Here is a 14,177-nt window from a genome sequence, read left to right as displayed (position 1 = left end):
TTAGAAGTCTGTCACTTCCTAAACTATTCCTGTATACTTCCAGAAACAAACTAATTGTTTGTTTATTAAATGAACCTCACTCTTGAAAACCTGAAAGGACAGAAAGCTTTGCTCCTAAAATCAAGATCCCTTTGGCCCTCCTCCTTACAAACCTCCTATTATAAATATCCAAAATACCTAGAAATACACGATTCCACATAACCACAGAGTAGAGGGAGACTGTGTCCCCCACCTAGGAGACACAAATTTCCCTCACAAAAAGTTTCATCCTACCCAGGCTCAGAAGATGGTGATGCAGAGTGTGGCATTACCTTCTTTCTCTGTCCCAGGCAGCCTGTGTAAGTCTGTTAGGTATAATCAAAGGTTTACAGGTATTTAAATACCTAACTCCCACTGACTTCAGAGGCAAGCAAGGTCCTCATAACTTTGAGGATTTGAGTCTGTGCCCCTCGGGATTATATCTGGTAAACCAAGGAAACAAAAAACAATTTACAACAGAGTATAACCGTATGGTGATCAGGTCACAAATTGCCATTCACTGAAATAGTGCAGGAATCAAGCACATCCTGGATAATGCATAAAATACCTGATCTTGAAACTGATTTCTTTGTTATAGCTCTTTCACTGCTATTCAACTATTGGCACGAAAAGTCACAGACAAGTTGTGAAAAGTAATTTCAATTACATCCACAATCCAAGCATTACAGAGAAAATGAGGGCTCTCGTGACCTTAACTGGACTTCACATAAATGCCAAAAAGCCCTCCTCGTGTACTTTTCATTTCCTGTTGGCAGGAAGCACAAATTTGAGAATGAGATGAAGAAACACACACCTTCTATGTGATGCAAAAATCTGAATTAGAATGTACTCAATAAACTACTGTGCTTAGCTTTCATTCCAGTTTCCTGCAGAACTTTGCACAGTGAGCACCACAGCTGCTTGCTGTCTTGGCAGCATCAGAGACAGCTTCTGGGGTGCCCTTCTGTTTTCATACTCCATACTGTGAAACGAAGCAACAGTATGCTGTGCCAGGCAGAATGCAGTGAACTGTCAGGGATCCTGCTCCAATGCTGCAACCCATCCAGAACCCTAAGCAGTGACCAGGACTCCAGCTCAACTATTTTACATTTCATTCATAGCTTTTCCTTGGGTAATGTAAAAACAAATGGAAGATAATTATGAAGTAAACAGCCCCCTTTCCAAGGACAATACTTCAAAAGGCAGATGATCTGCCTTCAAAAACTCCTAACGATGACTCATGTGATGATCCATGCAGTAACTAAAATGCTAGCTAATTCTCAAAGGAAAATATTTCAGTTAATTAATTTACTTTTTTTTTCAATTTGTAGCATTTGTTTAGCTTGATTCATATCACGTCTCCAGTTTTGAGGCAAAATCATAAACCATTGCATTGGCACAACTGTGGGTGTGATAAACACTATCAGGAAGTGGGAGGAAGTAGATTAAGCAGTGAAATTCCCATTGTCCTCAAATGCTCTTACCAGAGGAACTACAGCGTGGAGTGGCACACTGTGTCTGGGTCTCACCCCTGGTCACAGCATATACGTGGCCTTCACACAAATCTATACCAGATTTCTACCTGGTTTCACGAAATTTGTCAATCATAACATTCCATTTGCCTGATCTGCACCAGTAGGTGTGTATATGTGAAGGGTGGATGAAGTCCAGGCACAAGATGCAGATGAACTTAGTTTTGTGTAGCTTTGGCTGAATTCCTCTTCAATTAGAGACAATGAGCTGGAAAAGAACTTAACTGACAAAAAGTAGCTGAGTTGTGTGCTTTGAGTTAAATACACCCTAAATATAGCACATGACATGCATAATATCCCTACTCTAAAGAAATATGTTTTTACAGCATTCTTTTACATATTCCCCATAAATCAACCATCCCTATTTCAGGGTAACTAATGCTTTTTTTGTGAACTTTCCCTCTCTATGCTATGAACACACAGCATAGCTGGGGCATTTCTCAGTTTATGCTCATGCAAGTTGCGGTTGGACATATGCTCATACATGCAGTTGGACAATTTCCCTTTCACCTCCTTCATGGGTTCTGTCTTGCTGCATTATTCTTCATCTTCCTGCCACTGAAATGCTTGTTGTGGAAGTATTACACCTGTCAGGGCTCAGCAAGAATAGCTCTCTGACTTATCTGAGGCTATTGTTAAGGTAGGGCTTGAGTCAAAAGTTGCTGCTCATCGAAGGAGAGCAGACTGGTAGCTAAAAATGAAGAGAAGAAGGGAATGTCAATGGTTTGTCACTAATTAGTCATGAGATGACTTCTCAGCTCCATTTATTTTGCCTGTAGTTACCTCAAATGCAGTGGGCAGGAAGTCTTTGAGAAGAGCTCAGGAAATTTGACATGCCTGTCAAATGGCATCTTACAATAATCATGGTTATGATTACGAGACTGCTGCATACAGTCAGAAACTAAGGTGTCATGTTTAAGGATATTTCTGTTTTTGTCAGAGAGATGAAAAGGTAGCACCGAGGGGCTGTGAGGATGGGTTAGAGAGCTGGACAACAGAGTAAGAAGAGGCATAAACAAGCACAGAGCCATCCACACCAACTCCCATAACAGAGACCGTCATCAGAGACACTGGCTCACTTGCCAGAAAACCCTGGGAGGCACAAAGCAACTGCAGGGTTGTTCAACACTGGTGAGACTGATGCTAACCTTCTGAGAGCATGCTGAAGAGGAAGTGTGTCCCATCACAGCAGTACTGCACAGCTCACCAAGGAGGAAGCTCAGCATGGCATTATGCTTGCTAAAGGCCTTCCTACACAAGACTACTGACGTTGCTAAGATAACTGTAAGTCAACAATGTCTGCTGGTTTTATGGTATGCAAGTTTAATTCTTTAACTTTAGGAGGAGTATGAAGTTCTGCTCTGCTATTGAACTTACAATTTATGGTCGAAGGCAACCAGGATGGCTAGGTTTCTTGTAGGATTCATCATCCAGGGCAACACTTGTCCAGCTCCGAGGAATGCCTTGATTACCTCTGCAGCAACAACAGGTATATCCTCTCTCTGTAAATCACTTTAGATTTTTATCACAGATTTAACTGCTCAAATGTGTGTCTTATAGATCATAAAGCAGTGTCACAATTGAATTATCAACTTTGATACTAATTCAGTAACAATTTAATTTTTCTTCAAGAACGGGACACCCTATAGGACTCTTGGGTTCCCTTGAAACATCTCAAAGCCAAGACAAAGAACGTGATTTCTGCAAAATGCTGTGATATTCCAATGCCTTGTATGAATCAATGGCACAAAAATTAACAGACCAACATACCTGTTCATATACCACTGTCTCTCTACAGCAGTGTTTTAAACATGGTTAACTATCTAAGTTAGCTATCTAAGTATTTTGGTGGCTCTGAAAGCAGAATGCTTTACAACAGAATACATTTACATGTATCAATATCCTCTTTAGCTTAAAAGCCTATTGGAGTTTTGAGGTTACCATACCAGAAATGCTGGTGGCAACATTTCTCAGGCCTCTAATAACTTCTGCTGTTAGCTGCTTCTAGCTGCTAATATTATTGTGTCCTTAGATTATTTTGAGCAAACAATACTTGACTGCAATTCTTATTTGTCATTAGGATTTTTTTTTCTAAATTATTTAGCCAAAAATATCTAAATGCTACTCCTCTGTATCTTTCAAAGAACATTAATACCAAATGTGCTTACCACAGATCTTAGGCAACCCTTGACGCATGCGTTTAGAGTGGTGCTCCCTTCAGTCTGGCTCCAAAGTTAAAGCATCTGAAGTGTAAATTGTGTGTGACACAGCCAAGGAAACCCACTTTACTTTAACCTTGTTAATGGCGAGCCAGATGGAACTGCTGAGGCCACCCATTGTTCGGGTTTGCATTTTTGTGTAATGCCATGGTGTAGGTCTGTAGGGCCTCATGAATTCCTCTCCTCTGAATATATACTGTGCCGTTGAAGGCATTGAAAGGATCAAGCTCTGCTCTGAGAGCAGCTGGCTTTGTATTTTTTAATGGTTGTTAGCAGCAGCAGCAGGTCCATTCTACTCCCCTATTCTCCCCGTGCCCTTCTTAAAATCCTGATCTGTCGGTTCTTGAGGGAAACCAAACCCTAACTCTGACCTATGTAGCAGATCATACATTAACTCAGGTTCACTGCCCCAAATATTCACCAAAAGTCTGATTCTCCCTCCCTTACAGCCTCAGACCCTGCCCCAGCAGTTCTTAGTCACACATATAATCATCACTGACTTTATCAACATCCAGGTTATAATTTCTTTCCTACCAAAGCCAGGTAATACATGACTGCATAATTTTTGTTCATGATCATCGCCTTCTGAAAATTTGATCAAATTTCCCTGTCTTGACCTCTTTAGTGCCCTTAGGATGAAAATAGAAGCAAGAGGAGTTTCAGTAAAGACAGCCCACAGGAGAGGACTCAGACTGAGAAATAATGGGATGCTTGCAAGTTGTTACACACCAAGACCCATTTGTACTGTGCTTGTGATGTAGCAGATGACGCCTCACAATGCCTGTGCCATGATGCAGCATCGTTCCAGTTGTGGTGCAAGATATTGTAATTTTGGGAGAGGAAAGTACTGTTCTCCTGGTCTACTCCAGCTGTGGTACGTGCTGCTCTGAACAGGATGAGAAAAGCACAAAGCTATCCCTCCAGCCCTTCCTCCCCAATGGGCCTGCCATCAGGAAACCAAACCGCATCTCAATAAAAGGAGGCTGCAGCCAGAAATTACTGAATTGTACCATCAAGCACCAAACAGTGTGCCTCCCTCTTTGCCAGAGGACTTTGACATACTGGTTCCTGAAAACAGTGCAGTTGCATAACTTGTAATGGTATTAGAGGGGTGCTGCAAACAGTCACTTGTTGTTACTGAAACTACACAGAGGCTTTTGCAACACTGAGGCTGATCAGGCTATTAAAAGAGCTTAGAAGCCATAATCAATACTTTAGAGCAAATTCCCTGACCTGTTCAAAGTGACTTGCTTTTGCACTACATTGGCTGAGTGAGGAAGGGGAGGAAATCCCACTACCAGATCTGACATGCTATTTATTGAAATATATTATATCCCTGCCATTCCCAGCTGGTTTGTGCGCCTTTAGGAAGAGAAGTCATCAAGCATTTGAAGCTTAGCAGCACTGAGCCTGCTCTAGCACAAACTGGAGTAAGGCTTCAAGGACCTGACAGTTTCTGTTATCTTCTTTCCCCAAACTGGTCTAGATCTGTCAGGAAGAGCAGCTTCCACCATCCTACATGATCCCCAAACTCAGAAAAGTGCCAGTCAAACTCCTTCCTGGGGTTCCTATAGCCTGACAGAAAAGCTTTGGGGCAACCATGGCTGGTTGCAAAAGGGGAAGACCAATCAACCCAAATGTTCCCCAATGACCAAGGGGAACCACAGCAGACACACCAGCAGGAAAGGCAGGACATGATAATCTCTGCTTTCCCCCACAAATGTCAAGTTTAAAATCTGTCCATCACCCCTTTATCTTTTACATAAATAGTAAGGTGCGACTTAGGAAAGTTATTTTTAACTTGAATATTTCTTTAATTTGGTTGTCCTTAAAGACTGCCTAGATGGTATGAGGTGGCTCAGTGGGACACACTGCACAAGGCACAGCACTTTTATACTCACTATGTTGTTAAAAACATTTCTAATTCAAATAATAAATTATAGGCAAGCATGGGGAGGTTAAAACCAAGTGAAGCTCTTGGGCTCAGTAAACTATTTTTTACCAATTTCAGAGTTCATGTGGTAGACCTTCTTTTAACTGATAAATTTTCCTTGCACATTATAACAGATCCTTTTTGAAGATAAGACTACTTTTAGTACATTTCCATCATCTAAGAAAATAATCTAATTAATAAAATATCAGACAAGGTACAATAATAAAAATAAAGCACAATTTGCAACTGATAAACTAACATTGCACTTCATCTACTTCTTATAATTTTCCCATGTCTTCCCAGGATACAAGGCTGTCATACATATTTTGAGATTGGACTGGATTGATTGCCATTGCCTGCAGTTCTTATGTCCTTTTTTCATGAGCATTCTTTAGTCCTAAGTCCATATCCCAAAGTAAAAGCTGTTAATAACCCTGGACTGATGTGACGCTCAGTACTTTAGCACCCTAGGATGGAGATTATACGCCCCCCTTGATTTCAGCATGTTAAGCTTCCTTGAAGCTTTGTTTCTTTCAGAGACAGCTGTCGGCATTTCCATACCTTACCCTGCCTCTTGCCACCAGTTTAAATCACATACATATCAGCTAGAAAAAATAGCTGCAAAATTATTTTTCCTATGAAGCCTTGTAGGATTAATGAGTTCAGCTAGTTACTTTCCTCCAATGATGATGATAAGAAGAAAACCATGAGCCATCTTATATAAAGGGAAGTCATCAATAAATCAGGACTTTAGTTGCCAGTACCACACTGTGTACAAAAGGAACGCTGAATAACATTAATATCACTGTAGAGCTTTACCATAAATTAATATCTTAAAAATGAACTGATTGTTTTTTTACAACACCTGTTTAACTTTCTTGGTAACTGAGGGTGATTGAAAGATCTGCAGTAAAACTAATTTGCTATCTTGACATTGCAAAATAATTTTATAACTTACTTTTATACTTGATCAGCATTTATGAATGCTTTAAAAACTCACTGATTCCTAGAAAAGACTAGGAAAATATGCATATCTGAAAATACCAGGGAATATATGTTTTCCTTTTTTTGGAAGCCTGGAAAACACAACATTGAGCAGTTTGTATACTGAATTTTACAAGGTTACTGACACTTAGGTCTACCTTTCAGCATTACAGTACTACTAACTTTAAGTGCTGATTTTATATAATCCATCCCATTTAGTGAGAAAATTTCCTGTGAAGAACTGTCATTAAGAAATGTGAAACAGTAACTTCTTGCGTATGACATAAAAACACTGTATAATTGATGCATGTGGTAAAATCAGATGGAAAGAATATGGTTCTCTGCTACTGCATGTGAAGTTTATGTTAGTCTTTAGCTTGTCACAGAGAAAGCAGGCTATAATTTTAGTACATTTAAGTTCCAAAGTAAAACTTTGAGACTGTAGCACGCTTAAGATAATATGATTGATGTGAAATAGCAAAACACTACAACAGGAAATGCTAGTTTTAGTACATATTGCCAATTGTCTTCACATCATTCACAGCACTTCAAACTAATGCAGCAGAAGCAGGAAAAAAATTAAAACAGATTGCTTAGCAGAAGCTGGCAGGGAAGGAAGAGAGCTGAGATGACACCACAAGCTGACTCCTCTAAGCCTATTGCTTGCATTTTGCAAGTTTTGAGGAGCAGCTGCGGAAAGGCAGGAAGGGAACTGAGATATGACCACTGCATACATGCTGCTCTGCCATACTAAAACTAGAAGTTAACACTGAATTGAGCCTAATCACTGCATCTTTGAAAGGCTGCTCTCCAACCCCACAGGGATGTCAGGCATAGAGCTGAGGAATGCTGCTTACCTTCCCAGTCAGTCACCAACTTTCTGATACTGTACAGTTTCATAGACAAGTTAATGGTGTTGTGGCACCAAAGCATCTAAAATAGGTATGATTGCTTTTCGCATCCTGTTTTCTTTCCCTGGCCAGGAAAACCACAAGCTGTAGGCCTGTGAAAACCACAGACTCTCGTTCTTCTGGGGAACTGTGTGCAGCGGGATCTGATACTTCAGATCTGCCTGGCAGTCCGACAGCAGAAGCTCAAATAGAAAAGACTTTGCCTGGCACATTCCCCAAACTCTCTGCGAGGTCTCGCTGATGCCTAATTACACCTCTGGCCTTTTGGAGGCCAAACCCAACTCCCTGCTGGGTTTTGTGTTCCTGACACTTTCCTCCCGTGAACCCTGCTGGCTCTTAAATCACCACCTGCCACCAGTGAGGGCAGACTTTGTATCACGCTTACTACAAGGCCCAAAAAGCTGCCGCCACGTTGCAGGGAATGTCTCTGCCACATTGAGCAGAGAGCACAACATGTTTCATGCAGAGCTGCCAGTAGGGTTTCTTACTCCAGATTAACCCACCGAATGCAGAGCTGTTACCAAGAGTCATCCCCCACTCTGTCACCTCTCTATCCATTTGCTTCTCAGTACCTTTTTTTGCTGCAGGAGTAGTTTTTTCTCAGTTAAAACTCCCTGAACTGGTTCTCTGTGGAATTAGATCAGCACCAGTGACCCTGTGGGGAGAGGACCACAATGCTGGTTGGGGGTACAGGGGGGCCACAGCCCCCCATATTTTGAAGCTGTACCCTGACAGAGACCTGATTTCAGAGTCAGGTAGCAGCATCCATTTCTTTTAAAGTCACATTTTCCCTGCAGGAAAAAATAGTAAATAGGGACTCAGTCTGTTAACGCTGTCCAGAACCTAGGAGATTCCCATTTCTTCAGCTTGTATAGCACAGTGCAGAAAAATCAACAACAGCTAAAAAACCTCATATGCTTTATACTTCAACCTAGAGCAGCACTGCTTTCTGAAATTTATTCTTTTCAACGGTACCTCTCTAACACGCTGAAAGGCATTATTTGTCAGTCATATACACAAAAAATATCTGTTAGATTGTGAAACACAGTTCTGGCTCCAGAATTTTGCTGCAGCTGGTGGGGAGAGTTTTGTTAACCAGACATAGTTAAACACCAGCTGTGTGTCCCCAGGGAGTTTCAGCATGTAACAAGGAAAGCCCCAAAACCCATCTATGTATTTACGGACACAGGCAGGAGATACAGAACCAGTTGCTGGAAGTTTATACTCTAGATATTCTGTATCTATGATTTACAAGCACATACAAAGGAAAAAGAAATCTCAGGATGTTCAATGCCTACAATAACCTAGATGTACTCATTTACTGCACATTTACGAACACTTATGGATACAAAAAAATTTTTAAGTTAACTTGCAAATATGAAGGAATCTGTCTTGAATCTCCCTTGAGAATGAGTATGGGCTGGGGTTGGGCCAAGACCATATCTGTAGCTTCTCCGTTTTTGACTTTCTTCCAGAGAGGCTTTTTTCCCTTGAAGAAAGAGACTGCAGCATATGCAGAATTAACTTACTGGCACATTCTGCCAAACAGGTCTCTAGGGTTGTCTATTCCAGCATCCTCAGGAGAATACTCCTGGCCATGTTGCTTGATCTCAGCAGTCTCAGCCTGTGGGTGTGTTTAGCAGTGACATGAGTGCTGCTTGTCTGAAAACCAAGCGGGGAAATTTTACAAGTGTCTGTCTTTTTTCAGAGAGCACCGTGCAGCCCATCCACTTCCAGGAGGGGCCACCCTGGACTCTAGCCACAGCACACCCACAGGGAGCCTTGGCTGTCAGTGCTAAGCCACTGCCCCACCAGATTCCAGGGCAGCTGGAATGAAGCTGTGGCACATGCCTTCATTTGTGCTGGCTTTCACAGATAATACACATCCCAGGAACAGAGTGTCTGGGGCCCCTGGGCAGGTACAACGGGGTGAACACCCAACCTGCCCCGGCAAAGAGCTGTACCCCAGCCAAGCAGAGCCCTGCCGAGCCAGGCACCCTGGACCACAAGTGCAAAGCACTCAGCTAAAATCTATGCTGTTCTCTGTCTCTTGATCAGCTTGCAGCTGATCCATATTTGGTATTCCACTTCCTCTGAATCACATGATATATGCACTTCAAAGCTTCTCTATTACTCATCTTTTCCTGGGGGGAAAATAGGCTCAAAAGGAAAGTGAGCACTACAGCATGTCGGGGCAAAAGTATGCTGAAAGATCTGTCTGCAGGCACTGGTAATCACCAGTCCACAGAAAGCATCAGGTCAGAAGCAGCACTGCCTCCATCTGCCACGAAGAGGTGAATGCTGCTCACCTGCCTCTTCTTATTCAGTCAGCCCCAGTCCCACAAACTACCTAGTTCATAACCAGCAATCCCTTTCACCAAATTTCCTTCCCATCTCACGTTTATCTCACCCCCACCTTCACTTCGGTCCTGATTCTGCTTCTATTTGTCACTTTTAGCTTTTACATACTGGTAGGAATGAACCATTTCAGAGGTCATAGCTGGCTACTTCAAAGAAATAAGGATTTTTAAACTGACGGACTATCGTTTAATAAACCAGTGCTTTTTTAAAAAAAAAACTCCATCATATTTGTTTTAAATAATAGTAATAAAAAAGACACATAAGCCTGTTTCTGTGGAATGTTTGTTTTTTTTAACTGAGAATCCGCTTTAAGAAAACATTTCCAAGTTAAATGAAAATGGATTTATATGCCACGCACAAACTGCAGTGCTCTGCAACGTAACAAAATATGCAAGCTTAAGCAAATTTAGCACCTGCTACCATAGAAGGGGAACATGGTGGTATCCCATTCACAACACAGCATCTCATTATAGCAGTCAGATGTTTCACTACAGTGATTAGTGTGCATATGCATACAGTGTCACAATTAATTTCCAGTACTAATACCACCTTCCCATACTTATTCACTTACAGTCTCAAAAAGAATCTGTAATGCAAGAATTTTTGCAGGTTTATGAAAACTCTCAACTGACCTTCTTACATGGGCAAACTGTAGATGATAAAAGGGCACGTCATGACTTTGTTATTCTGTTGTTATTTGGCCTAATGAGAACAAGCTAACACAGCTACATTGGTACAGCTTCATTTTGTCTAATACCTCATACTGCAAAAGGGGAATACGTAAAACAATGCACTCTAGGATGTGCCATCAAAGACAACCAGGTGAAAGGAGCACATGCGGTGGCCACACTGACTACACAGACACAGATAGGGGACTGTTGGCTGGTTAGAGGAAGATATCCTACCAAAGTAGAGCATGAAGCGTCTTTTAGGAGAAGCCAGTCAACACAGCATCTTAGCTACCAGCAACTGCAACAAACTAAACTGAGGTACAAAGGATTCTTCCCATTCCACAGTGTCACTTCATTACATAACTATTTGGCCATATTGATCAACATAATTGGTCTACTCTGGCCTCCATTCGGAAGGTCTGGAGACATCTATAACGTTGCTGCTTCCTTTGAGAACGCACGCAGGATCACTCTTGAGGAGAAAAGACAGCGCAGAAAGAATCATGTCTTGCCGATACCACTTAAGGAGTCTTTCTGCTGTGCCTTTTGCAACTGGACTTGTCTATCTCGTTTTGGCCTTTTTAGTTACCAGCGTGCTTGTAGCAAATGTGGGTAGAGCCCTTCCCAAATCTTTGTTCCCAAAGCCTAGCTATGATGACTTGTACCAAGCTCACCTGGCTGAAGCTGGGCACAGAGAGAGAGGATCACTGTTACCATAAGAAAGAAGCACTAATAGTTCCTGTTAATTTTACCCTGCAATTATAAATGATGTTTGGTGGGGGATTTTTTGTAATTGAGGAGGTCACCAACATGTACTGAACTGATCTCTTATTAAGTCATCTTCCTTCTGGTACTCACTTTCTTCAAGGCAGCTGAGGTAACCTTTCATAAATCTATTGTATACACATTTATGCATATACTATATATGTATATAAAATACATGTATACAACAATTTAATATTTTTTTTTCTCCTGACAATTAAGGTCAATCTTCTATAAAATCATCTTAACATTATACTAGTGTAAAGACTTATTATTAGGACAAATTCAAAAGCTTTCAAATTTGACTCATTTATATTTTATGCAAGAATTAGGCAAGAAATATGGGTCATTAAGAAAAATTGCATAGAACAGCTTAGATATATCACTATATACTTCTTAAGATTTTATGGATAGCTATCACCTGAAGGATCTCATAGACATTCACATTCACCTGGCAGTTGGAAACAACTACAGCCACTACTTACAGAGAAAACCAGCATGCTTTTTTTGCTGGCTTCTCATTCAAATCGGCAGCTAGAAACACGTGAGGAACACATACCCCAATAGTCCCTTAAACAAAAAAGGCTACCGATAATCCAGATTTCTGAAACTCTCTGAACTCAACTGCATTACTACAAAAGGCATTTTCTGATGAGTTCTTATTTTGAAAAGGAGGGGGGCAGTGCAGGCTAAACCCTAGAAAGCAAAGCAGAAGTAATAATCTCTTTATGGCAGTTCACAGTAAGGAAGTGACTCAGCTGAGGCAAATTAGAGCACATTTGGAGACACTGATTCCAAGAGCACTGGGGGCTTGCAGTCAGGAATCTGGTGCAGCTGCACTGCCAGAAATTTTAACCTTCACAAACACATAAGCCTGAAAATATTATCTGCAGTAATTCTAATCAGTTTTGTCTAGCTCTGCAGTGTTTTTTGTTGTGAAAAGAACATGTGAGGGAACTGAGGAAATACTCTCTAGCTATTTCTCACAAAGATCAAGCAAAAATAAAGCAGGGTTTCATCATAAGAATTCAAATGTAATTTTTAAGTAACTCAGAAATTGCATTATAATTCTTTGAGTTTTGAATTACCCCTCCTGCAAACTCAGCAAGCAGCCTACTCTGCCCTGCAAGCTACTGCACATAAAACTTAGAGGCAGTTCTTAGTGCATTTAGAACTAAATAATAATAATAATAATAACTAAAGGATGAAAAACTCCAGCACCCTGCTCTCCACTAGACCTACCTGTAGATCTCAGGTATCTCTAGACTACTTTGAAAGGGTAAGCAAAAGATATTAAGAAAAGCAGGCTTGTGGACAGGATGCTTGAATCATCAAACACCATGAAACAAGAGGATACACACATCCAACAAAAATCCTGGATTTAAAAATTTGTGTGTACCACTGCTCTCTAATAATTCAAATAGCCAAGAATTACAATTACTATTGTAATTAAAAATGGTAGTGATTTTAAGTATTATATGTATTAAGAAGGACTGCACCGAAGAGTTTACTATCTAAACACACAGAACAGAGGAAAAGGTATAGAAATGGCTTAGGCAAACAAGAAAGTTGTCTTAAGTCATGTCAGGCACACTGTCTTGGTAGTTGCTTAACTTTTTTTCTGTATTAATTAACACATTCTCTGTCTCTTCAAAAGGATTCATGTGTTCTCAAAAGTGGGTAACCAAAAACATTCTGTAAAGCAGAACTAGCTCTCTGTCCATCAATTATTTAACCACAGAGAGTGCTGACAAGCAAGAATCCCAGAATGGCTGATCAGAAGCTACCCCATTTTAACCCAAAAATTAAAACAAGGAACAGATCTCCAAGATACAACAGCTGTCAGGGTTGGTTCTACCCCTGTAAATGCTGTTTCCCTATGCCTGCGGTACTCCCAGGGATGCAGAGCTAGTTGTGCTAGCTAGTTGTGCCAGTACCACCGAGGATGCAGGACACATCCAGCAGCAGTAGTACCACCAGGATCATGGAGCACAGCCATCCATGGCCACCCCTGCAGCTGGCAGAGCTTCTCCAGCTGACCCAATGAAACGGCAGGAAGGAAACAAAGGAGTGGCTGCATCCGTGGGAACAGTCCATGGGCTGCTGCAGTTCACAACAGCTCCTCCTGCTTTCCCTTCTTTTCCTTCCATGAAAGAGGAAGAAATTATGATGATAATTTTGCTCAGTTTTTCCCTCTGGTGCAAATCAGGGCTAAAAGTTGTAAAAATAAGGTTTTAACCTTCAGAGGAATAGTTTGGAAATTTATAAGCTTGCAAAAGGGTTTAAATCTCATATCCTTCACTATCAAAATAACAATAATAACATGTGGAGGTTAGACTGAGGGTTACAGATGGCTGTCTGCTTGAGTTTAGCTGTGTTATAGTACTGTAATTTAATTAGTAGCCATACCTATATTAGTACTATAATCCATACACTGTTAATGAGAACCTGAGCTGAGAGGTATCTGCAGCTTTCCCTTTCTTTCCTGCTAGGTGGGTTTGCACGCTGAAACACTAGTTTGGCTTTTGCCAATGATAGTGATTTGCACTTTAAACGACCAAGACAAAGACGTGATTGTTTACACAGATCCTTGAACTTGCATAAATGTTCAGACGTGGGAAGGTGTCTTTTTCTAGATAATAACGTCTTTGAAATCAATATACAGATGAAAGATGAAGTTGTCACTCTTCTAAAAACACACGCTAATGAATTTTGAACTATGTCAGACAAGAACAAACAGACAATGCTGTCTTTTCTTCTAAGTCAATTTATAATCTATAAAAGAA

General features: G+C 40.9%; 1 protein-coding gene across 1 annotated transcript in view; it reads right to left on the bottom strand.

Annotated features, from left to right (window-relative positions):
- LIN28B (lin-28 homolog B) overlaps positions 1 to 14,177 on the bottom strand; it is a 97,888-nt gene that overhangs the window by 14,944 nt on the left and 68,767 nt on the right. Inside the window, exon 5 of the mRNA XM_027633940.1 lies at positions 312 to 344. Within this exon, the coding sequence (XP_027489741.1) occupies positions 312 to 344 (33 nt within the window). The remainder of the gene's footprint in view (positions 1 to 311; positions 345 to 14,177) is intronic.

This window comes from Corapipo altera, unplaced genomic scaffold (genome assembly GCF_003945725.1).
Source record: "Corapipo altera isolate COAL_440 unplaced genomic scaffold, ASM394572v1 2b, whole genome shotgun sequence".
NCBI lineage: Eukaryota > Metazoa > Chordata > Aves > Passeriformes > Pipridae > Corapipo > Corapipo altera.
Note: the sequence above shows the minus strand (reverse complement) of the source record. Positions and strands in the feature narration are given on the sequence as shown.